Consider the following 25,377-nt stretch of genomic DNA (forward strand, 5'->3'; position numbering starts at 1 on the left):
TAAGTGCTATTGCTATACACCTCTAGAAGGGTACCAGGTTGGAAAAGGGTGAATGTCCTTTAGACAGGGAAGGGCACACTTCTGGTAGCATTTGATGGGATATTTTTTTTCCTAATGGAATAGGACCAAGATTTATTTTTATTTTTAAATTCTGCCCTTCCAGTTTTGTGGCATGTTGGAGATCCTTTTTTTAAAAAAAAAAAATACTTTAAGCTTGTCTTAGAACATAAAATGAGCTTAAAGCTTGATTATCATATTGAATCATTTTGCAGGATCTTAAAAAATTATTTTCTTTCTCTCCCGGTGGCAGGAAACCTTGCTACAAAATTCCAACGATAGTCTTTAGGGCTTCTTAGGGATTTGCAGGTTGCCCACCTCTTCTCTTAAGCAGGAAGGGGCCTGATTCATAGGCCTCCTGCTGCTTAGACTGAGAAGGTGCAGAGATCCTTTGCTTCCTTCTGAACATATCCCCATCAGATGTTCCAGATTATATTGGAGCACAGTGGATGCCCGTAAGCGGTGTGGCTATACATGCCGGGTCCTGGAGTATCGGCCAAAGCTGAGCCAAGAAGAGCCAGATGCCTCAGGAATGCAGGAAGAGAACCATACGATTGTGCACAGTCCTGCTGCCCCTGTAGGTAAGTCTGGTCTGGGCCTTTTGTTTCGAGCCTGCTTTTGCATTTTACTTTTTCATCTCATGCAGAAATGCAGCAGAGGATTTTCTGTATCCCTTCATGAGGGGAGACAGAGGATTGGAGCAGTGGAGCAGGGCCGGTTTAGCTCTGCCTGGTAAGGCCTGTTATTAAGGCCTGTTATTAAGAACACAAAGCCTGCAATTACTGCAGGTTCGAGCCCGGCCCAAGGTTGACTCAGCCTTCCATCCTTTATAAGGTAGGTAAAATGAGGACCCAGATTGTTGGGGGGGCAATAAGTTGACTTTGTAAAATATATACAAATAGAATGAGACTATTGCCCTATACATTGTAAGCCGCCCTGAGTCTTCGGAGAAGGGCGGGGTATAAATGTAAACAAAAAAAAAAAAAAATGTAAAATTCATTATTGCTGGTTTTGTGGGCGTGGCTTGATGGGGGAGTAATGTGAGTTGGATGGGCATGGCCAACTTTTTTTTTTACTTTTAATAGCATTTTTTCTACAACCTCTTTGGCTGAAGAGGTTGTAAAAAAAATGCTTTTAAAAGGCTCTGATGATCAGGCAATTCAGCTGGGATCGTCAGAGCCTTTTAAAAGCATTTTTTCTACAACCTCTTCATCCAAAGATGAAGATAACATCATCAGTGCCTTAACATTATCTTGTTGTTCTGGACAAAATGGCTTCAGCCCATTTTGGCTAGCTCTGCCAAAGATACCTTCGTTAATCTCTACACTCCATCAGCCAGGATCTGGAGTGGCATCATAAACCTGGAGGTTTATTAACTTGAACTTACAAGTAACATGTCACTAATCAAAGTCTGGTTAAGGTCCTCACCCCTTAGCCATTTCAGGTCCCAGGGTCCCACTGCTTCTGGTTTCTACTTCTGACATGTTCTCTGTTTTCAGACCCTAACCTCAGAGACAAGCCACTTCAGGAGGCACCTTCTCCTCTACCACCACTGGAGCGCCACTCTCCAGCGCAGAACCCAGGACCTCTGCCACCTCCAGAGCCTGCTGTCTCCAAGCCTAAACCTCTCACTGGAGCTCGCATCAAAGTGCCCAACTACTCCCCTACCCGCCGGCCCCTAAGCGGGGTGTCGTCCCGCCCATTGCCTTCTCCCGGTGGGTACTTGGCAATCCACATCCATAGGGGGTTTTAAAAATCAAGGGTTGCGCTCTTGAACCAACTCCTGGGACAAAACAATTCACAGAGAGGTAGCACAGAAGCGATGAGGGTCTCATTTTCCTTTTTAGTTTTCCGATTGAGCCACAATGACTTGGATTCATTCATTGCGTTAGACCACAATCCAGGGTTGGTTGCATGTGAAACACAACGCTAGGCTCATCCCATCCCAATTGTAGGAGAAGGGATGGCAGAACCTGGAGGTGGAATGAAAAGGGGGATCAGCCTAGAATCCCTGCATAGCTGTAAGACAACTAAATCCAGCCCTTTGCTGTTGACCCTTATCTAACTCTTTAACAGTGTCACACAGGCACCTTTTAAAATTCCCAACGAAGTGGGGGGAAGAGTTGAAAACTGGGATGATAGGTTGGGAGTTTTTGTCCACAGCACATTCCTGACCAGAAGAGATCTCAGCAGCCAATGCACGTTCGCTCTTCTTAACCCCTCCTTTTTTTCCCCTTTCCCTCCCCCTTTTTTTTGCAGGAAGCGCATCATCCATGTCCCATCATATCTTGACTGTGGGTGACCCCGACTTCCCTCCTCCGCGCCGCACACAACGCCTCAGCCCCATGTCACCTAGCAGCAACGCTCGTCCCCGCCGGTCCCCTCTCCCACCCCAAGCCCCTGCTAGCAGGACTAGCCCCCCCAGCACCTCTCTCAGGGCAATGCCACCCCTCCCAGACTACCCCACAGCTGGGAACGGCTTCAGGCATCCTTCTACCTCAGCCGGGTGTGATGAGCAGCGGCCCGTAGCTACCTCACCCCCTCCCTCGTCCCCCCCTGTGCCGCCAGAGCTGGCCTTTGAGCTCAACGTCTCCGACTTGGAATTTGACGACAGCCTTCTGGATGAGCCTTTCCAGGAAGAAGAGTTGGGAGGGCCACGGACATGTCCCCCTTCACCCAGCTTGGGCCTGCCCCAGTTAGATGGGCTGGGCGACGGCGAGAGTGAGGAGGAAGGAGAGGCCGGCCGCTACTTCCGCTTCCCGCGTACAGTGGTGACCCGAGACCCACCTCTGCCGCCTTACCCGCTGGACCTCCCGCTGCCCCATATCCACCAGCTTGATGGTATAGACGATGGCACTGACAGTGAGGCGGACGCAACGGGGGGACACCCTTCCACCAAGGGCAAGCAGCCCGAGCCGAGGGTCGAGCGAGAGCTGGCGGGCCCCACTCCAGCTCCAGAGGACTTGCCCTCGGACATTGTGGACTTTGTGCTGAAGAACATGGACGCCCCCGAGAGCAAGGCCAGCCCCCCTTCTTGCCTCAGCCCAATGCCACTGCCACTGGCACCTCCTACCTCTGCCAGCCTCAACGGCACTGAGTCAGCCCATCCCAGCCCTGCTCCGGATCCAGCTCCAACCTTAACCCTCGGCTGTGCCCAAGTGCCCTCCAGCCCTGAAGTGACAACAGTGCTGGGACCAGAGGCACAAAAGTCCAATTCCAGAATCATTCTGGTGAACAAGCTGGCCCAGGTGTGCATGAAAGTTCAAGGCGACGAAAGCCCGTTGGCCACTCAAGACGGGGAGCAGGCTTCCAAGCCAAACCCCATGCCGATGTCCGCTGCTCCCAACCTTGGCACGGTCATTCTGCGGGCACCTCTGGGCCTGACTCCTAACCCCTTGCCCACTTGGACGATCCGGGGCCCGGTACTTAGTATGGTACCCATGATGAACGTGATGGGCACCACATCTCAGGCTGTTGGTGGTGGGCAGTTGGCACTGAGTACCCCAGCTCTGGTGACACCTTCCCTGGGACTCCAGCAGACTTGTCTTCTTCAGCCCGTTGCCATGAATTCTGGCGTGATTAGCATCCCTGGCTTGGTGTCTTTGCCCGGCCCTCGCCCAGCCATCCGGGTCAAGAGAGTTTCCACCTTTGTCGGAAATGTGCCCGTCAAGAAGATGAAAGTGGACGGAGTTAACGACGAGGAGCTCCCTCCTATATCCCCAACGGTTACTCCTGATCACTTGGCAAATAATTGCATTTCTGGCAGTACAATGGGTTCTGGGTAAGTATAGGCATCTTAGATCCCTTTTCTGTTTCTCCCATGTTAAATACATAGACGTTGTGTTGAAATCCAAAACTGCACATGGTTTGGTAACGAAGAGCCAGCAGATCCAAGGAGAGCATGCTACAATGGCAGTGGTGGGATTCCAAATTTTTTTACTACTGGCTTGGTGGGCGTGGCTTGGGCGTGGCAGCGGACGGATACTGCAAAATCCCCATTTCCTCCCGATCAGCTGGGACTCAGGAGACAGAGAATCGATGGGTGCGGGGCCAGCCAGAGATGGCATTTACCAGTTCTCTGAACAACTCAAAATTTCCACTACTGGTTCTCCAGAACCGGTCAGAACCTGCTGAATGCCACCTCTGTACAATAGCTGTGAGAGCCATGTTTTTAGATGTCCATCTTCTCTGAGCTCAATGCTAGCACAGTGTTAAATCTAGCATCTCTCATGATCTAGACCAGGGGCGTCCCAGCTTGGCAAATATTAAGATCTGTGGACTTTGACTCCCAGCTAGCTGGGGAATTCTGGGAGTTGAAGTCCCCAAATCTTAAACATGCCTGTGAACACCCCTGGTCTAGATGCTATCATTTTATAGTGTTGACTATAAAGGTTGACTCAGCCTTCCCTTCTTCTGAGGTGGGTAAAATGAGGACCCAGATTGTTGGGGGCAAAATGCTGACTCTGTAAACCGCTTAGAGAGGGCTGGAAAGCACTGTAAAGCGGTATATAAGTCTTAAGTGCTATTGCTATTAGCTTTTACACTCAGCTGGTTTGCGGGCACAGTTTACTTCAATCCAAAAGGCAGCTAACTGCACAAATAACATTAAAAGATAGGAACAGGATAAAAATACAAAGGGTAGCTTTGACTTAATTGTAGGTGCTTTCCTTGGGAGAAGTGAGGTTGCTGTTCTATGCTTTCTTGATGACTTCGGGATCTAGAACATTTTCAGTCCAACTTGAAACTCATGGCCCCAAAGTAGTTTTATTGACCTGATAGGTCACATCTGTTATTGGGGCAAGGCAGGAGCAGCTGGGACGAATGGAAATATAGAGCTCATCCTTGACTGCTTGGAGATTTTCATTCATGATGTCATTTATCCTTTTGAGTTGTGCCTGGAAAGCCAGAAATGCACAATTGTTTTTCTTTGACTTGTAGGGTGGGTTTCACAGGCTTTCTTTGGACCATCTGCTCATCTTTTTGGCATTGCACTAAATGTCCCACAAAACCCCCAACTCGGTATTTTTTTTAAAAAAAAATACTGGTGTGAAGCTCCAACTTGAGGATTTGTAGTGTCAATTATGTTAATTATGCCTGCCACTTTTTTTGTTAACTGAATCGGATGAAACTGAAAATGCTGAACTAGAATCAGCACCAGGGCCGTGATGGCTCAGGCTGTAAGATAGCCTGTTATTAAAACACAGCAGCCTGCAATTATTGCAGGCTCGAATCCCACCAGGCCCAAGGTTGACTCAGCCTTCCATCCTTTATAAGGTAGGTAAAATGAGGACCCAGATTGTTGGGGGGGCAATAAATTGACTTTGTAAATATACAAATAGAATGAGACTATTGCCTTACACACTGTAAGCCGCCCTGAGTCTTCGGAGAAGGGCGGGATATAAATGTAAATAAAAAAAAAAGAATCAGGAGAAAAAGATAGAGAGACTGAGCTAACTCTGTTAAGCGTTCCAAAGGTTTAATATAGTTCTTTTATCGTTTATCTTTTTTAAAAAACCTCACGTGCATAAATTGCATCCCTGTTAAATAGCATATTGAATCACTGATAAATAGCAGTTCACCTTTTCAGTGGCACAATTTTGAGGGAGCTTCAGGAATCACCAAAAGAAACAGGGGAAACCCAGGTAGTTTATATCTTTCCACCTACAACAGCTCTCATTTAGAACATAGAATCATAGGGCTAGAAGGGACCTTGGAGGTCTTCTAGTCCAACCCTCTGTTCAATGCAGAAGCAGACCATATACCATCCTGTTCAAATGGTTACCCAGTCTATTTTTAAAAATTTCCAGTGATGAAGCACCCACAATTCCAGGAGGCAACCCTAACCCTAACCATCGATTAATTGTTCTCGCAGTCAGAAAATGTCTCCTAGCTTGGATTTCTCTTTAACAAGTTCCACCCATTATACTACGCCACTGGCGCAGTGGTTAGAGTGCAGTACTGCAGGCTCCTTCTGCTGCCTGCCAGCTGCCTGCAATTTGGCAGTTCAAATCTCACCAGGCTCAAGGTCGACTCAGCCTTCCATCCTTCCGAGGTGGGTAAAATGAGGACCCAGATTGTTGGGGGCCATAGGCTGACTCTGTAAACCACTTAGAGAGGGTTATAAAAGCACTGCGAAGCGGTGTTTAAGTGCTCGTGCTATTGCTTTTACTTCTCATCCTGCCTCTGGTGCTTTGGAGAATAATAATAGGATCTACCTTGTTCTAACCCAGCATCAACTGCAATCTATCATGGAGAAGCTATTCACCCTTATTCTCTCTACCTTGGTTGCTTCCTGATCAAATTACTGTGTTACTATGTCCAGAGCATGAAGGAAATCCTAGAGTTGCAAGGATTTTCTAGATGTTTTTATTTGATTCTGATCTCATCAAGAGCCTGGTAGCTACTTTTCATTTTTCCCTCTGTTCATTTTTGTTTTTGAGACTCTAAAGCTGTGATGGCGAACATACGGCACACATGCCAGAGGTGGCACGCAGTGCCCTCTCTCATGGCACGCAAGCTGTTGCCTCGACTCTGCTGCGCATGCGCGCGCGCCTCCCGCCAGCCAGCTGGTCTTTGGGTCTCTGCCGCGCATGCGCTTGGGGAGGGGCACATGCACAGGGGACCGCATATGAATTGCATTTGGGGGGTTCGGGTGCGCACATGCTTTGGTCCGGAAAAGGTTAGCCATCACTGCTCTAAAGGAATTAGGAGTTGGGTACCCCAACTTCCTCCCCACCCCGAATATTCAGTTTATAAATAAAAATCCCTCTCTTCATGGGGAAGAAGTGATAACTAAATGGAGACACTTTTATTACATGGTTTTACAGCTTTGGTTTTTTTAAAAAAAATCATAAATGGTCTTGGAACCAATTTTGGGAAAAGAACCTATATATGTTTTATGTTAGTAAAAAGAATGTGTCGGTAAGGTTTTCCATTCCAGTGGCGTATACAAATTTCTTCTATCGCAGTATAAATCAATTTTGAAACATGGGGGAGGCGGGGAATGCAGCAAACCCCAATTCCCAGTCACCTTGATCTCTCTGAGTCAGCTACTGGGTGTCGGGAGCCTTAGTTGCTTGCAGCTGCATGATTGGCTGAAGACAGCTACACCGTCAATCAGCTTCAGTATCAGCAGCCTTGCAGATATATCTAAATCGCATTGGTTTCCCTCGCAAAAGTGTCTACAGGCAGTCCTAGACTTACAACCACAATTGAGCCCAAAATTTACATTGCGAAGTGAGAAATTTGTTGAGTTTTGGCCACATTGAATGACTTCTTGCCACTTTTATTATAAGCGAATCGCCACCGTAGTTCAGTTAGTAACCCTGTTGTGAAGCGAATTCTGGCTTCCCCGTTGACTTTTGCTTGTCGCAAAAGGGGATCGCATGACCCCCTCATCCCCCCCAAGGACACTGCGACCGTCCTAAAGATGAACCAGTTGCCAAGGGTCTTAAAATTTTGATCACGTGACTGGGGATGTTCCGATGGTCGTAAATCACTTTTTTTCAGTGCCGTTGTAGCTTCGAAACAGTCTTTAAATGAACTGTTGTAAATCGAGGACTACCTGTATTTATGCAAGCGTGTGTGCATGCGTATGTTATGTATTGAAATGGCCCCTTTGCCCTACAGCATTGGGAGGGTACGGATGAAGACGCCCACAACAAAGGGCGTCCTAAACCTGGATGCATTCAAAGAGGAGACGAGCATCGTCAGCGAAAACGAGCTGTAAGTGTATTGGCTTCAAGCTATAGGAACTCTGGCATTTGCTTGCTTGCTTGCTTGTCGGCCCTTAATCTTTCATTTCCGATGTCTCTGCAGGTCTCCGATGGAACATTCTCCTTCCTTGGCAGCATTGCATTCCCATCCTGGATCCCCGGAGCAGATCCAGAAGTCTGTGCTGGAACACGTCTGGCATAGATACGCAGGTAAGAGCCCTCGGGCTTACGTCCAGTTTAGTGAAAGGGCTCAAGAAATTTTTAGGGAGGCTCTCGATTAGTTCTTGATAAATATACCCAAGGACACTCGCATCAGTCTTCGTTACGGTCCTCCTACACCATCATAAATTCAAAAATAAAATGGCAATTTTTACCTAACCCCTGGGATAACCAGCCTAATCTGGAAATTACTGTATTTTTCGGACTATAAGATGCACTGGAGTATAAGGCACACCAAGATTTCGAAGAGGAAAACAAGAAAAAAAACGTTTTTGCCCTCCCCGGCCTCCAGGAGCACTCCGCAAGCCTCCCAAACCCTCTGCGCATCCTGTTTTTTGCGAAAAACAAGCCTGTTTTTTGCAAAAACGGGACGCATAGGGCAGGGTCTTGGAAAGCCAAAAATGGCTGTATTCGATATATAAGACGCACCAACATTTCCACCCTCTTTTGTGGGGGGCAGTTTGTTTTATACTCCGAAAAGTACGGTATATGGAGGTCTGAGAATTCAAATTCCTATTTGCTCGTAAAATTTAATGCGTAGCCCTGAAACTGCCATTCATCCTAACCCTTGTGTATTCTCTTGGACCCGCCCTGCGCCTCCTTCACACACCCCATTCACCCACCCCTGATCCTCTATACACTTCTGTGACCCTCAGTGTGCCTCCTTCCACCATACAAGTGCAACTCCACAGATCGGAAGAGAATGGGCTTAAGAAGTACCTTATTGAAAATGTTAGGGGAGTAACATTTTCTCAAAGTCTCAAGGCTGGTTTTTAAAATTATGTATCAAGGTTCCGACAAGTCATGAGCCTCGAGGCAAGCTTCAAAAGAAATCCAGTTATTAATTAGGAGCTTCATGTCGGCACATTCCAAGTGAAGCCAACTCTGGTGTAATTTATGACCCAGGCATGACCCTGTTTCCCCCCTGCCCCCAGGGTGTCATCGGTCACATTCGCCAGCCGACCAGTTTCACATGTTGTAGAGATCACTCCCCTCCGGCTGCTGTGGGTAGCCCTGGGAGACAGCCTTGAGAGAGAGATGTCTGGAATGTGCTTTTGTTTTTGGCTGCCGTGCTGCCGTGCTGGTTTTTCCATCCCCCTTGCCTATGGCAACTCGAGAGCAGGCCAGGGATGCTTTGCGAGTTGACATTATGCTTTGTGAAATGACAGTTCTTGGCAAACCACTTTTTTTCCCCAAAAGATCCTTGAGTTTTCTTATTTATCCCTCTGCTCTCATACAAGTAGTCCCAGTTCGTTTATTGACCGTTCAAAGTTACAACAGCACCGAAAAAGTGACTTGTGACCATTTTTCACATTTAACGACCGTTGTGGCAGCCCCATGATCACGTGATCAAAATTCAGATGCTTGACAACTGGTCCATACTTAATGACCGTTGCTCTGCCCCAGGGCCATGTGATCACCTTTTGCGATTTCCTGACAAAGTCAATGGGGAAGCCAGATTCACTTAACAACGGTGTGGCTAATTTATCCATTGCAGTGACTCACTTAACAACTGTGGCAAGAAAGGTTGCAAAATGGGGCAAAACTCCACAAATGTCCCACTTAATGACAGAAGTGTTGGGCTCAATTGTGGTCGTAAATCGAGGACTACCTGTGTTTTTGGCCCTTCCGCGTCCCACGCCATAATCCAAGATCTTGACAGAGGCAGTCTCCACAGAGTATACAAAAAAAAACAAAAAACACCATATGATATGGGCCTCTCTTTTGCCTCTAGGAGATCTTTCCAGTTCAGACGAAGACAATCTGAAACAGGAGGACAAAGAAAATGAGATGCCCCGCAAAACGCAGCCCCACTTGTGTTTTGAGATCACCAGCGAAGATGGCTTTAAAGTGCAGGCTGACAGCATTGACGGTGAGGAGGGGACCAGCCTTGGCCGAATTCCTTTATCCGTTCTCTTGGGTGCTCTGTACCCCCTGCAAAGCTCCCTCAATAATAGTGGATTACTATGGATGGGTTGAATTTCCTTGGGTGCTGGTGGAAGTCAGGGGAGGCTTGCTTGAGAATCCTCTGGAGCAGGGGTCTCCAACCTTGGTCCCTTTAAGACTTGTGGACTTCAAGTCCCAGAGTCCTTCAGCCAGCAAAGCTGGCTGAGGGACTCTGGGAGTTGAAGTCCACAAGTCTTAAAGGGACCAAGGTTGGAGACCCCTGCTCTGGAGTTCCTAGAAGTGTTCTGACCTAGGCTTCCCCAGCAGCACGAAGCCCAGTCCTCATCCTGATAAACCCTTGTATTTAATTTACAGTGAATTCCTCTCCAGCAGACTCTTTCCTCTCCCACAGTCTTTCAAGATAGTTCACAACTACCCACCGTTATCAGGCTTGGAGAGTGGCCAGGCTGATATCTTTCAGACTCCACGCTGTAACTGACAATACTTGGCAAGAATGCAGGAACAGATCTTCACCCAAATGAACTAATTTGTCTCCTGCAAACTCCCCTCCCCATCGCTCCTCTTTATTTCTTATGGGAGGAGCCATTCACCGTCCACCTGTGGCTTTACTCCTGAGTCGACCCTTCTTCCTTAGCTGTTCCCTTCTGGCAGCTCTGCGCATGTGCACACTGGGAACAGGTTCCAGCTGTTCTTCTGCCCCACTGATGTCCGACTGCGAAAGCAGCTGATAACTGTCAGACGGCCCTGGGCCCATCTCTGCCTCTGATGCAGAGCCATCATCAGAGCCTTCCTTAGAGTCCAGGACTGGCCCATGTTCCTCGCCAACCTCCTCACTGTCTAAATCTGCTGCCAATCTGGCAGGCCACAACAAGAAGTACCCCAAGTCACCCTTTGCCGATCCCCTTACATTGATAGGCGATTACATTTGCAGTGAATTGTCTAGGCCTAATATAATAATTCATTTGTTGTTTTTGTGCTTAATGACCCCATCATCCCTTATGGGGTGGAGTCAGGGCAACTGAATGGAGCTGAGTGTTTTACTGGCTGGATGCCCTTCCTGTCACCAATGCGGAGTTTTTGCAGCAGATATATTCTCATTGTGCCCAGAGAGAGAAATATCAGCCTCTACCTAGAATCGAACTCAAAGCCTCCTGACTGTGAGGCAAGAGCTCCACCTCTAGGCCACCGCACCACTCAGTATAATAATTCATTTGTGTTCTGTCTATATTCAGGTGCCTGGAAAGCAGTAATTGAAAAGGTCCAGGAAGCTCGCACCAATGCCCGGCTCAAACACCTGTCCTTTGCAGGTAATAAAAATTCTATACCGGTTGGGATTTTTCAGCGTTTTCCATTTGAAAGGAATAAACTAGAGCAGGGGTCTCCAACCTTGGTCCCTTTAAGACTTGAGGACTTCAAATCCCAGAGTCCCTCAGCCAGCAAAGCTGGCTGAGGGACTCTGGAGTTGAAGTCCACAAGTCTTAAAGGACCAGGTTGAGACCTACTCTGGAGTTCCTAGAAGTGTTCTGACCTAGGCTTCCCCAGCAGCACGAAGCTGAGTCCTCATCCTGATAAACCCCTTGTATTTAATTTACAGTGAATTCCTTTCCAGAAACTCTTTCCTCTCTCACAGTCTTTCAAGATAGTTCACAACTACCCACCGTTATCAGGCTTGGAGAGTGGCCAGGCTGATATCTTTCAGACTCCACGCTGTAACTGACAATACTTGGCAAGAATGCAGGAACAGATCTTCACCCAAATGAACTAATTTGTCTCCTGCAAACTCCCCTCCCCATCGCTCCTCTTTATTTCTTATGGGAGGAGCCATTCACCGTCCACCTGTGGCTTTACTCCTGAGTCGACCCTTCTTCCTTAGCTGTTCCCTTCTCCTGGCAGCTCTGCGCATGCGCACATTGGGAACAGGATCCAGCTGTTCTTCTGCCCCACTGATGTCCGACTCCGAAAGCAGCTGACAACTGTCAGACGGCCTTGGGCCCATCTCTGCCTCTGATGCAGAGCCATCGTCAGAGCCTTCCCCAGAGTCCAGGACTGGCCCATGTTCCTTGCCAATCTCCTCACTGTCTGAATCTGCTGCCAATCTGGCGGGCCACAACAAGAAATACCCCAAGTCACCCTCTGCCGATCCCCTTACATTGATAGGCGATTACATTTGCAGTGAATTGTCTAGGCCTAATATAATAATTCATTTGTTGTTTTTGTGCTTAATGACCCCATCATCCCTTATGAGGTGGAGTCAGGGCAACTGAATGGAGCTGACTGTTTTACTGGCCGGATGCCTTCGCTTTCACCAATGTGGAGTTTTTGCAGCAGATATATTCTCATTGTGCCCAGAGAGAGAAATATCAGCCTCTACCTAGAATCGAACTCAAAGCCTCCTGACTGTGAGGCAAGAGCTCCACCTCTAGGCCACCACACCACTCAGTATAATAATTCATTTGTGTTCTGTCTATATTCAGGTGCCTGGAAAGCAGTAATTGAAAAGGTCCAGGAAGCTCGCACCAATGCCCGGCTCAAACACCTGTCCTTTGCAGGTAATAAAAATTCTATACCGGTTGGGATTTTTCAGCGTTTTCCATTTGAAAGGAATAAACTAGAGCAGGGTCTCAACCTTGGTCCTTTAAGACTTGAGGACTTCAAATCCCAGAGTCCTCAGCCAGCAAAGCTGGCTGAGGGACTCTGGGACTTGAAGTCCACAAGTCTTAAAGGGACCAAGGTTGGAGACCCCTGAACTAGAAGAGGGAAAGGTAAACTAGCATAGCTTTAGGCTTTTTTTTCTGTGCAAGCAGGACTTCTTGGGATCGGGCCTGGGTGCTGAATTGCACGCGCCTATTTTTCCTTTACAGGAATGAATGGAGTGAGAATGTTGGGGATGCATCATGATGCTGTCATCTTCCTGGTGGAGCAGCTGTACGGTGCCAAGGCCTGCCACAAGTATAAATTCCGATACCACCAGCACGAAGGCGAGGAAGAGGAGCTGCCTCTCAATCCTCACGGTTGTGTCCGGGCTGAAGTTTATGTCAGGTGGGCGAACTAACATTTCCTTTTTAGTTTGTACAGGGTAATAGCCAATGCAGGTGCTCCTTGACTTAGGACCGTAATTGGGGCTGGAAAATCCAACGTCGATTGGGCTGCATTTTGCTGGAGTCGTCAAACGAGACATCGTATCATTAGGATTTGCGACCTTCCCAACCAGCTTCTCCATTGTTGTAAACCTTCTGGAGCAAGTTGCAAACGATGATCAACTGGGACAGTGCAGTTATCCTAAATACGAGCCAGTTGTCATGCACCCAGTTTGTAGAGGAAACCTTGTTATTGTCAACGATGGAATTTAAAACAAAACAAAAAAAAACCCAAACTCTCCTCCGGCAACAAACAAAAAATATTTGCAAATATTTTCCTTTTTCTCGCTCCCAACAGCAGCTGGCTCCAATTTTGAGGGTCGCCTCCTATGGAAGCAACAGAAAGAGAAGGCTTAAAAATAAGACTTTAAATCCAGAGGTTTCGATTCGGAGGTCTGGCACTAAACTTTGGGGATGCCCAGTGGAAGGCTGCCCCCCACACCCCCAGATGTTTTGCTCATGAGATATACTTTAACTTAGACTTTTTACTGCATAGGCTTTAAGGCAATGTTTCTCAACAATTTTAAGAGCTGGGGAATTCTGGGAGTTGGACGTCCATACTTCTTGAAATTGCCAAGGTTGCAAACATTGCTTAAGAACACTTAAAGGCCACAGGAATGCTGCTATGGTTATAAGCGCAAGGACTGGTCATAAGTCACCTTTTTCATGTTGTTGTTGTGACCCAGGCCCAAGTAGGTATTATTAGACGCAATCAGTTCGAAAACAAACAGACTTTATTAGAACAGCTGATAATTAAACTCCTTCTCAGCTAGTCCAAACTAATTCAAAACAAATTCTTCATAACACAATTCTTCAGTCTTATCACCAACCTTGGTCTAATTAGGCAAACTGCCAAAGGCTTTTCTTGGCAAAAGTTCTGAAGCAGAAGATGCTGACAAGAAATAAATGCAACAAGACAAGAAACAAGTCTATCAGCATTGTTTTCCAACAAAGAGCCCAAGAGCCGTTGCTGGTCTTTTAAGCCTTATGAGAGGGGCCAATCATCTCTTGGCCCTACTCCTGAATCGTCCACTTTGCTTTAGCTGCTCTTGCCTTCTGGCAGCTCTTCTCATGCGTGCACTAGGAACAGGCTCCTCCTGTTCCTCTGCCTCTCTACTGTCAGCCTCTGGAGGCTCCAGAGTCCGCACATCACTCCCTGATGGTCCTGGCCCCATCTCTGCCTCTGATGCAGAGCCCTCATCTGGGCCTTCCCCATTCTTCCCCATTCTTCAGGACTGGCCCACGTTCTTCCTCAGCCAGCTCCTCAGGCTGTTGGTGGACCACAACAGTTGTAACTTTAAATTATTGCTAAATGAATAGTCATAAGTCGAGGACTACCTGTATTTGAAGCCTGTGCAGCAACAGAAAGGGGTTCCTGATCCAGTAGATTTTGGAAAGCAGGCTAGAATGCGTGAGAAGAGACGATTGAAAGGAGAGAGAATCCACTTGGGTTCTGAACAATCCTCTATTCCTTCTCCTTCAGGAAATGCACCTTTGACATGTTCAACTTCTTAGCATCACAGCATCGTGTGCTCCCTGAGGGTGGCCCTTATGATGAAGAAGAAGATGAAGTGCAGCTGAAATCCACCAGGTAAAGAGGCTCTCTCGGTTTCATTGTCCTGGAGCTGGAGTAGCTCCATCATGTCGTCTATTCTGACTTTCGTGTTGGGTAATGTCACGTCCAGCAGCTATGTGCAACCAAGAAAACTCGATTCTCACCATCAGGCTTAAAGGAGAAAAGGGGGTTAGGATACAGAAAACTAATACGGAGCTGGCTACTCATTTTCTTAATAAAGAAAGAATGCGTTGTTTTAAATTTTGACGATTTTGCAGGCCACTATTTTTTCCCAGATTTTATGGCGTTCATTATAGACATAGATTTATTCATGAGGAGAGAACAAAAATTGAAACTCTTAATTAAATTTCTGATTTTCATACAGCTACATGATAGCTTATTATTTGACCTGCGATTGAACCCAATATGTATTATTATAGAGCCTGCAAAATCCCAATTACTGATTTTTTTTTTGAGATGGCTACGAAACATGTAAACTTTTTTAAAAGTGTTTTTTCTTCTATAGCCAATAAAACTAAAAACCTGAATAGCTTGTATCCCGAATAACACTTTCGTCACATCTGTACAAAAGTATTCCTCTAAAAAGGGGGGATATTTCCTCCCCTTGTGCCTGTTCACAAGATCCTCTGTAGTAGCTTTGAAAGAGCCAATCGTGTGCTGTGTGGTTTAAGGCCTGACCTGATCTATTATATCTTAGGCGAGCCACCAGCTTGGAGCTACCCATGGCCATGAGGTTTCGGCACCTGAAGAAAACTTCCAAAGAGGCTGTGGGAGTGTACAGGTAATGCTTCAAAGGGATCACAGAATATAGAGTTGGAAGGGACCTTGGAGGTCTTCTAGTCCAGCCCACCCTATCCACTCAAGCAGGATACCTATACCATTTCATACAAATAGTTGTCCAATCTCTTCTTAAAAACCTCCATTGTTATAGCATGCACAATTTCTGGAAGCAAATTGTTCCACTAATTAAATTGTTCTAACTATTAGGAAATTTCTCCTTAGATCTAGGTTGGTTCTCCCCTTGATTAGCTCCTATCCATTGCTTCTTGCCCTGCCTTCAGGTACTTTGGAGAATAGGTTGTCCCCCCTTCTTTGTGGTAGCCCCTTAGATAATGGAAGACTGCTATCGTATCACCCCTATCCCTTCTTTCCATTAAACTAGACCTATCCAATTCCTGCAACTGTTCTTCATATATTTTAGCCTCCAAATCATCACTTGTTTTAAGTCTTCCCGACAAAGTGCAGGCAAAGCTGTGTCCTATCATTGTTCCAGGATCTCAGAGAGCAAAAGTCCTACCAACTCCCTGGGTTAATTCGTATCCCCTCTGCTAGTTTTCACCTGTCAGATGTTCTCCCCATTTTAGGTCAGCCATCCATGGGCGAGGCCTCTTCTGCAAGCGCAACATTGACGCGGGCGAGATGGTGATTGAGTACTCCGGCATTGTCATCCGTTCGGTGCTCACCGATAAGCGTGAAAAGTACTACGACAGCAAGGTATGCTGATGAAGAAAGGGTAAAGGAAAAGGGGATGCATGCCAGGAAGGAAGGATCATGGTTGCCAGCTTGTCCCAAAAATGCTTTTTCAAAAGGCAACTGGACTTCCTTCCTTCCCTTTTTGCTTCTCACCCAAGAAGCTTCTTCAGTTCTGTCCTCATGGACTTTCTTTGTTCCTTGAAGATGTTTTGCTTCTCACCCAAGAAGCTTCTTGGGTGAGAAGCAAAACATCTTCAAGGAACAAACAAACAAAGTCCAGTTGCCTCTTGGAAAAGCACCTTTGGAACAACCATGATCTGGATGACTGAGAATCTCCATTGACATGATGCCAACTTGTTCTTCTCTTAGCTCTGTTGGGTACTTGGATGTTCTTTGAGCATGCTTCTCTTCCTGCAGGCATTTATTTTCAAATTAGGTAACCTTATCATCACAAGCTTGTGGTTCCCCATTCAAACCTTCTGTCCCTTGGGCGGAAGTCATTTCCAACTTTTCTCCTCCTTCCCAAGGACTAGGGCCCCAAATTCTCCACAACCAAGAATCCAACAACTCAACCCTGAGCTCCGTGGATTCTCCGAAGAAGCCCCTCTTAACTCTCCTCTCCTTCCTTGCAGGGCATTGGATGCTACATGTTCCGCATTGATGACTTCGATGTGGTGGATGCCACGATGCACGGCAACGCCGCCCGCTTCATCAACCACTCCTGCGAGCCCAACTGCTACTCGCGCGTCATCCACGTCGAAGGCCAGAAGCATATTGTCATTTTCGCCCTGCGCCGGATCTTCCGGGGCGAAGAACTCACCTATGACTACAAGTTCCCCTTCGAAGACGCCGGCAGCAAACTCCCTTGCAACTGTGGAGCCAAACGCTGCCGTCGTTTCCTCAATTAAAGACTGGTCCCTCACCTGGCTTTCCAGATCCATACGCTTGCCCAGCCTCTTCCCGGTGTCAACGGGTGGCCGGCCCAAGTGGATGGAAGGGGAGCTTAATCATGGCATAACTTTTTGGCGGGCTGCTGCATTGCTGACTCATCCCTTAAATTCCTTGAAGCGTGTGACTCCAAGGGCCTCAATCATCTCCAAAGAGCATCAGGGATGCCCATTTTGTGGGTGATGAGGGAAAGCTCTTAGCGGCAGTTCGGTCTTTTTTCTTTTCTTTTCTTTTTTTGTGGCTTGAAATTATGAGATGCAGAGATCCAGGGCAAAAATGTGGGAAGAATCACCTTTTATTTGTGCCCCCCTTCTGCTTCATAGACCTCTTTCCCTTCCTTCTCTTCTTCCCCCCTGCACCTCCCCAATCCTGTGGGGCGAGAACAATCTTTCATTTTGTACTTTTAAATTTTGTGAGTTTTTTTTTCCCTCCTTCCTCCAAGATGATCCTCTGTTTTAAAGAAGAAGAAAAAAAATACATCAAACCCAGGAGGATGTAAATAGTTGTACAAATTTCTAAACCTGTTTATTTTCTATGCACTTTTTTTATTTAAGATGCTCAGTCAACTCAGACGGGAAAGGGTTGGATTCTTGTTCGTATAATTTTAAATAAAAAGCAATTTTGACACAAGATTGTGTCCTCCATGGCTTCAGTTGCTTTAAATTTCGGGATGAAGGAGAATGTGTATTCTGCAAGTGTGAATATAGAACAAAACCTCTCTGGAGAGGGACGATGACAGTTCTGTGATTTCAGGAACTTTCCTTGGTTATAAAAAAATTGAGAATGTAGGTAGTTCACCACTTGCGACGATAATTGAACCTGCTGTTTAATGGGACTGTTGTAAATTAAGTTAGTGTGTGACCATGCCCCATTTTACAACCTTTTTTGCTGTGGTCGTTAACGGGTGGTATTCACTTACTTTCCCTACCGGTTCGCAAATGTGAGCATGCGTGTGATCTTGCTTTGCTCGCGCCCCATCCATGCATGCGCCTGGCCTTTCGCACATGTGCTTTGCTGGCGCGCGTACCTTCCGCACATGCGGCCGGCCTCAAAAACATGCCAAAATAGGAAGGCATAGAGCCGGGGTGGGTCCACCTGCAATTTCTACTACCGGTTCGGGCGAACCGGCTGAGTACCACCTCTGGTCATTAGGTGAACCCACTGTTCGCTATGGGGAATTTTTTCCCCCAAAACCAGAAGTAAACACCAGTTTCTGGCAAAAAGATTATTATCTATGGTCATGTAACTGCGAGACACTGCAAAAGCTATGCTGTAAATGCGGACTGATTGCTTGAGTGCCCAAAATGCAGCCAGGTGACTGCAGAAGAAGAGCATGGATATTGGATCTTCAAATCCAGGTCAAAAGCAGCTTTTTCTGGGTCTGTTGCAACTTTGTACAGTTGGTAAGCGATCAGTTGTAAGTCGAGGATTACCTACTGAATTTTCTCAAGTAAGCCTCAATATAATTGCTGCCTGAAAGTACTTAACTGTCCTCCTTCCACTAAATACAGCTGACCAGACAAACTTTGTTAAACAGGCCTCTCTAGGTTGTTTCCCCTAAAAAAAACCTCAGAGCAATTAGCCAGGATTTTAAAGAATTCAGACATTACAAGCCATACAAACTCAGTGACATACAGCTGTACTTCCAAACATTTTTGTACAACTGGGCTGGCACTTCCACATTACATGAGAACTTAGGTACATATCCTCTCTAGTACTAGCTGGCTGGGGAATTCTGGGAGTTGAAGTCCACAAGTCTTCAAAGTTGCCAAGGTTGGTCAGGCCTGATGTACTCCACCTTTCCCAAGTTCTGAATCTATTGCAAGGCTGAAACTCATCACAAATGGCATTGCTTGTTTGACCTCATTTGGAGTCAAAGGTTAAGGCATACTATTTAGAAGTAGCAGAGCAAGGGGGTGAAATCCAGCAGGTTCTGAAGAACCGGTAGCGGAAATTTTGAGCAGTTCGGAGAACCGGTAGCAGAAATTTTGAGAACAAGCAAATACCACCTCTAGTTGGTCCCAGAGTGGGGAGGGATTTTGCAGTATCCTTCCCCTGGAGTGGGGAGGGAATAGAGATTTTGCAGTATCCTTCCCCTGGCCTGCTGATCAAGCCACACCCACCAAGCCACGCCCACAGAACCGGTAGTAAAAAAATTTTGATTTCACCACTGTAGCAGAGGCAAGGCACAAACAGGGAGGCTGGAAAACACCACCACCACCACCTAGTCATAGGGTACAAATTTAACACTTAATGATAAAACACTTAATGATAGTCATAGGCTACAATTCAGCAATCAGGAAACAATCTCATCGTTCCCATCACCCATCTCCTTCCACTTATGACTGTATGACTGTAACTTGGTTGCTTGTATCTTTACGATTTATACTGATATTGTTTCCTGATTTGTACCCTATGACTATCATTAAGTGTTATACCTTATGATTCTTGATGAAGGTATGTACACTGAGAGCATCTGCACCAAGACAAATTCCTTGTGTGTCCAATCACACTTGGCCAATAAAAAATTCTACTCTATTCTATTTCTACTCTACTCTACTCTTCTATTTCTACTCTACTCTTTTCTATTTCTACTCTACTCTCTATTCTTCTCTTCCCTTCCCTTCTATTCTATTTCTACCCTACTCTACTCTTCTCGTCTCTTTCTATTTTTTATTTATTTATTTTTTATTTATTTATTTTGTCACAACAATATATGTAGGAATCATACAAAAGATTATATAGTATATAAACATATATGGATAAATATAAGGAGGTATAAGCATATATATAGAAAGAAGAAAAGAAAAACAATAGGACAGGAACGGTAGGCACGTTTGTGCGCTTATGCACGCCCCTTATGGTCCTCTTAGGAATGGGGTGAGGTCAATAGTAGAAAGTTTTTGGTTAAAGCTTTTAGGATTATGAGAAGAGACCACAGAGTCAGGTAAAGTATTCCAAGCACTGATAATTCTGTTACAGAAGTCATATTTTCTGCAATCTAGATTAAAGCGGTTGACATTAAGTTTAAATCTATTAGTTGCTCTAGTATTATTGCAATTAAAGCTGAAGTAGTCTTTAACCGGAAGGACATTACAATAGATGATTCTGTGAGTTAAACTCAGGTCTTGTCGAAGGCGACGGAGTTCCAAGTTTTCTAAGCCTAGGATTTCTACTCTACTCTACTCTTCTCTTCTCTTCTCTTCTCTTCTCTTCTGCGCCTCGTGGCTCCCGTCTGCTCCCACGTGTTGCGCCAACCCATAAAAAACGCCAATTCCCAACAGCCGGGGGTTCAGAATCGCCACCAAATCGCCAGAAAGCTCGGAGCTCAAACCAACAGAGCAGCCTCACTACCGACCCCAGCTACTAATATTCAAAGACGTTTTCAGATAGAAGAGCCCCCTGCTTTCCCTGGCGCCTGCGCGCTCTCTCTCTCTCTCTCTCCTTTTGGCGCTTCCCAGCAGCTTGCGGACTACAGCTCCCAGAGTTCCTGGCTGCTGGGGGAGGGAGGGAGGGGGTGCGGCGGGGCGGAGCTTTGGTCCAGGAAGCAGCTGCGCCGGGAGGGAGAGGGAAACGGGGGGTGGGGAGGCTCTTTCGGGCGGCCGTCGGAAGAGCGAGGCGGGTCGGGTCCCCCTCTCGAGCCCTGCTCCGTCAGTCTTCAGCGCGGGGCTTCCTTCCTTCCTTCCTTCCTTCCTTTCTGCGGCGGGGCTGGGAGGGGCCGCCAGCCGTGGGCACCATGAACCTGGAGCGCGTCTCCAACGAAGAGAAGCTGAACCTCTGCCGGAAATACTACCTGGGTGAGCCGCGGCTGGAGGGTCCAGCGCAGGGGGAGGGGTGGGGGGGTGGAGGAGCGGCCTCGGGGGTGGGGGGACACCCCCACCCCACAATCCCCGAAATGCAGCCCTCGGTCTCTGCAGGGCGCCAGGAAATAAGGCTGGGGTCCTTTTTTTAAAAGAAGGGGTCCATAGGCAGGGTGCTCAGCGGAAGTGGGTCTTAAGAGGCTGGCTTGGGGGATTCTGGGAGTTGAAGTCCAGGCCAGTTGAATAGAATTAGAATTAATAGAATAGAATAGAGTAGAATTCAATTCTTTATTGGCCAAGTGTGATTGGACGCAAAAGGAATAGAATAGGAATAGGATAGAATTTTTTTATTGGCCAGATGTGATTGGAGAAACAAGGAATTTGTCTTGGTGCATATGCTCTCAGTGTACATAAAAGATACATTCGTCAAGAATCATAAGGAACAACACTTTTTGATAGGAATAGAATAGAATAGAAGAATAGAATAGAATAGAATAGAATAGAATAGAATAGAATAGAATAGAATACTTTTATTGGCCAAGTTCGATTGGACACACAAGGAATTTCTTTGGTGCATACGCTCTCAGTGTACATAAAAGAAAAGATACCTTCATCAAGAATCATAAGGTACAACACTTAATGATAAGTCATAGGGTACAAATAAGCAATCAGGAAACTATATCAATATAAATCGTAAGGATACAAGCAACAAAGTTACAGTCATGCAGTCATAAGAGGGAGGAGATGGGTGATGGGAATGATGAGAAGATTAATAGTAGTGCAGAATTAGTAAATAGTTTGAAAGTGTTGAGGGAATTATTTCTTTAGTAGAGTGATGGCATTCTGGAAAAAAATGTCCTTGTGTCTAGTTGTTCTGGTGTGCAGTGCTCTGTAGCGTCGTTTTGAGGGTAGGAGTTGAAACAGTTTATGTCCAGGATGTGAAGGTCCAGGATGTTAAGTGGCTGAGTTTGAAAAACACTGGGCTAGTAGCTCAAGGAAAATATATTCACCATGGCTGGCTGGGGGATTCTGGGAGTTAGCTTATTATTTATTTAGTGTATGGCATATCATATATGGACCAGCAATGTAACATAACATTTCTATTAGATTAGTGGAACCCAGCAAAATAAAAAGATCTACATTTAAATATCAATGTCTTGGCCATCTAATCATTGAAGCATTGTTTATATTTTCTAAAAAAAGATACTGGACCCATATATGCCCTCAGCTTACATCTGGTCTCGGTGTGATGTACACATAGCTTCCAGGAAGGGAAACAAACCTGTTAAATTTTGACTGGTTGCTTATGAGATTGTTATCCTGCTCTTCATATTTCATCAACCCCAGACAGGTTATGTTCTTAATGCTCCTGCCTCCTATTTTCCCTTTAACAACAATTCTGTGAGGTAGGATGGGCTGAGAGAAATTGGCCGAAAGCCTCTCAATGGGCACTCATCCCTAAATAAGGATTGGATTTTAGGATTTCCTGTTTTCTAGCTCAGTGCCCTAGCTCCTTTACAAACTTACAAGAGTCATTTTAGGTTTCCTCATTCACTCTCAATTTTCGGGCAGTGGACAAAAGCACTTTAAAATAGTGTGTAGCGGGAAGAAAGTTGCAATCAGTTTTATCCTTAGCTGTCCAAGAGTCTTAAAAAGGCTTATGCCATGGAGATCTGTTTGCAGATCCCCACGGCTTGTCGCAACTTGGTTACTCATTCTGGCTCTGTTGCTCTTCTTTTATCCTCATCTACCTCTAAGCATTGTAGTGGTGAAAATGTGGAATGGGCAGGGACATGGTTGGGGAGAAAAATGTCTAGACTTTGGGGTTAAGGAGCGCAGGCATCTGAAAATATAATCCACTGAAAAAAAGGGACTGTGATTCAGACAATCTTTACTTTCTTTCTGAAATGGAGTTCGTGAAGAAATCCAGTGTTGTAAAAAAGATGTTGAGACTCTAGAAAGAGCACAGAGAAGAACAACCAAGATGATTAGGGGACTGGAGGCTAAAACATATGAAGACCGGTTGCAGGAACTGGGTATATCTAGTTTAATGAAAAGAAGGACTAGGGGAGACATGATAGCAGTGTTCCAATATCTCAGGGGTTGCCACAGAGAAGTGGGAGTCAATCTAGTCTCCAAAGCACCTGAAGGCAGGACAAGAAGCAACAGGTGGAAACTAATCAAGGAGAGAAGCAACTTAGAACTAAGAAGAAATTTCTTGACAGCTAGAACAATTAACCAGTGGAACAACTTGCCTCCAGAAGTTGTGAATGCTCCCAACACTGGAAGTTTGTAAGAAGAGATTGGATAACCATTTGTCTGAAATGATGTAGGGTTTCCTGCCTGGGCAGGAGGTTGGATTAGAAGACCTCCAAGGTCCCTTCCAACTCTGTTATTCTGTATTTCTAAGAGGAAAACCAATTTGGACAAATGCACTTTTCCGTTCATGAAGCCCTGATGAAAAATCTCATTTTTTTCCCTGTACCCATCCCTTGAAGAAAATAGGGTGGTAGATAATGTCTTTCTCCCATCTCTTTAGGTGGCTTTGCTCTGCTCCCTTTCCTGTGGCTGGTCAACGTCATCTGGTTTTTCCGAGAGGCCTTTTTTGCACCAGCATACACTGAGCAGCTTCAGATCAAACGCTGTGAGTTTCCCTTTTTTTTGGGGGGGGGGGGTGCTAGGTGGCAGGGTATTCTAGCGTATACAGCTGTGTTTCCCAACCTTTTTTCGGCCATGCCCCACCTAAGCATCTCTAAAACCCTGATGCCCACCCCAGTGACATATAATTCTTACTTTACTCAAAAAGTGAACTCTACTCACACTGAGGAAGCCTAAAAGGCCATTAACTTGGTTTAAACAAGGTTCAAATTTCCCCCATTAAAAATCAAATTGCCCCCCCCCCCGAGGCGTGGGCCCTACATTGGGAACCACTGGTGTACAGTATGTCCTAAAACAAAAGTCCTGACTGGAACTCAGTTCTTTTTTTTTAATCAAATTTTTTATTTTATATTATATATACATATCAATGCATGAACATTGTGACACCTGGATGCCATACATTATAGTACAGATAAAATAGTATTATTGGTCATATTGGTTATCACATTCATCCAGCTTATATATTTCTAGTAGTAATACACATTTATATCAAATTATAATCTTTCATTATTTCATATTATTTAAACAATACTACTGCTGTTCAGTTTCTAAACCTCCTTTTCTTATCCTTCTGCTTGTCTTATTGTATAAAAATGTGTCCACTAACATTCCCCCTTTCTCTTATTTCTGTCTATTCTAATTTTTATTCCTGTCACCATTATATTAAAAGACGTTCCCTTTGTTATTACAATACTATCCTTCATTATTTCGTTGTTCAGTATTTAAATATACAGTTCTAATGCCAATCACAATATTAAATATGCCTGTTTATATTAAAATTTGTTCTTTCATCATTTTATTACACTCATTATTTCACTTTATTATTCCACTGCAAATCAGTTCTGATGAGGAGCTGGGACGGGAGATAAAGCGTTGGAAGGAGTGGGTGGGAAGGAATGTTTAATTATTTTCTGGTCATTTCTTTTCACCTCTTCACAGATGTCCAGCGGTCAGCCTTAGGTCTCCTTTTCTGGGTGATTGTGCTCACAACGTGGACCTGTATCTTCCAGGCACGCCGGGCCGAGTGGGGAGAACTCGGCGACTATCTTTCCTTCACCATTCCGTTGGGCATCCCCTGATACACCTTCTTCCTTAAGGTCCTCAAGATGGACGTTTGCATTTTACTGTCGGACTCCTTGAATAGCCTCCCTGGCTAATTTTTTCCTAATATCTCCTTTTCATGGGATCCAGGTTGGGATTCTACTGTGGTAAACTATGGCGGGGGCCACCTCTTCTCTATGGTCCTCTGGATCATCATCTCCGGCTCTCCATGACTACAAGAGATGATCAATAAAGATAGGATGATCTCTTCCTGTTGGCCTCCAGAGTGATGGTGTTGTGAGAAAGTGATGAATTGGGGTGGGGTGAAACCTCTCGTTCAAAACAGGTGTCTGGGTTAGTGAGCTTCTTGTTTCTTCTTCACCATGGCCAGTTGCATGTGATGTGAATGTGGATTGAAAGAGCTCTGCCCAATGCAGTGTTAAAGTGTTAATTCCACTTTATAACGCCTTGGTAAGGCCACACTTGGAATACTGCATTCAGTTTTGGTCACCACGATGTAAAAAAGACGTAGAGACACTAGAAAGAGTGCAGAGGAAAGCAACCAAGATGATTAGGGGACTGGAGGCTAAAACATATAAAGAATGGTTGCAGGAAATGGGTATGTCTAGTTTAATGAAAAGAAGGACGAGGGGAGACATGATAGCAGTCTTCCAATATCTCAGGGGCTGCCACAAAGAAGAGGGAGTCAAGTTCTTTGTCAGGGTTCCAAGTAACACCCCCAATGAAATCAAACTCCGAGGCTTGCAATTCCTCAAAACGAACTTTTATTAGAGATGTCATATTGGCAATCTAGGAAAACCCGAATCTGAGAGCTTCTGGGTTTT

At 45.7% G+C, this 25,377-nt stretch overlaps 2 protein-coding genes across 4 annotated transcripts in view; both read left to right on the plus strand.

The window, feature by feature from the left end:
- Positions 1–17,663, plus strand: part of KMT2B (lysine methyltransferase 2B) — a 73,733-nt gene extending 56,070 nt beyond the window's left edge. For 2 of the 3 annotated variants that reach the window (XM_058195369.1, XM_058195370.1), the window contains exons 26-37: positions 478–638; positions 1,557–1,772; positions 2,317–3,838; positions 7,687–7,782; positions 7,876–7,982; positions 9,727–9,864; positions 11,132–11,206; positions 12,761–12,938; positions 14,520–14,627; positions 15,310–15,393; positions 15,977–16,106; positions 16,718–17,663. In XM_058195369.1, the coding sequence (XP_058051352.1) occupies positions 478–638; positions 1,557–1,772; positions 2,317–3,838; positions 7,687–7,782; positions 7,876–7,982; positions 9,727–9,864; positions 11,132–11,206; positions 12,761–12,938; positions 14,520–14,627; positions 15,310–15,393; positions 15,977–16,106; positions 16,718–16,993 (3,091 nt within the window). In that variant the 3' untranslated portion in view covers positions 16,994–17,663. The remainder of the gene's footprint in view (positions 1–477; positions 639–1,556; positions 1,773–2,316; positions 3,839–7,686; positions 7,783–7,875; positions 7,983–9,726; positions 9,865–11,131; positions 11,207–12,760; positions 12,939–14,519; positions 14,628–15,309; positions 15,394–15,976; positions 16,107–16,717) is intronic. The other variant, XM_058195371.1, reaches the window with a different exon arrangement.
- A 2,944-nt stretch (positions 17,664–20,607) lies between these two features.
- On the plus strand, positions 20,608–24,802 carry PSENEN (presenilin enhancer, gamma-secretase subunit). The gene is made up of 3 exons (XM_058195388.1): positions 20,608–20,830; positions 23,373–23,477; positions 24,431–24,802. Exons 1-3 carry the CDS (start codon positions 20,770–20,772, stop codon positions 24,568–24,570), a joined length of 306 nt encoding a protein of 101 aa, XP_058051371.1. The 5' UTR covers positions 20,608–20,769; the 3' UTR covers positions 24,571–24,802.
- Positions 24,803–25,377: the final 575 nt, after the last annotated feature.

The sequence above is a fragment of the Ahaetulla prasina genome, chromosome 10, assembly GCF_028640845.1.
Source record: "Ahaetulla prasina isolate Xishuangbanna chromosome 10, ASM2864084v1, whole genome shotgun sequence".
Classification (NCBI taxonomy): Eukaryota; Metazoa; Chordata; class Lepidosauria; order Squamata; family Colubridae; genus Ahaetulla; species Ahaetulla prasina.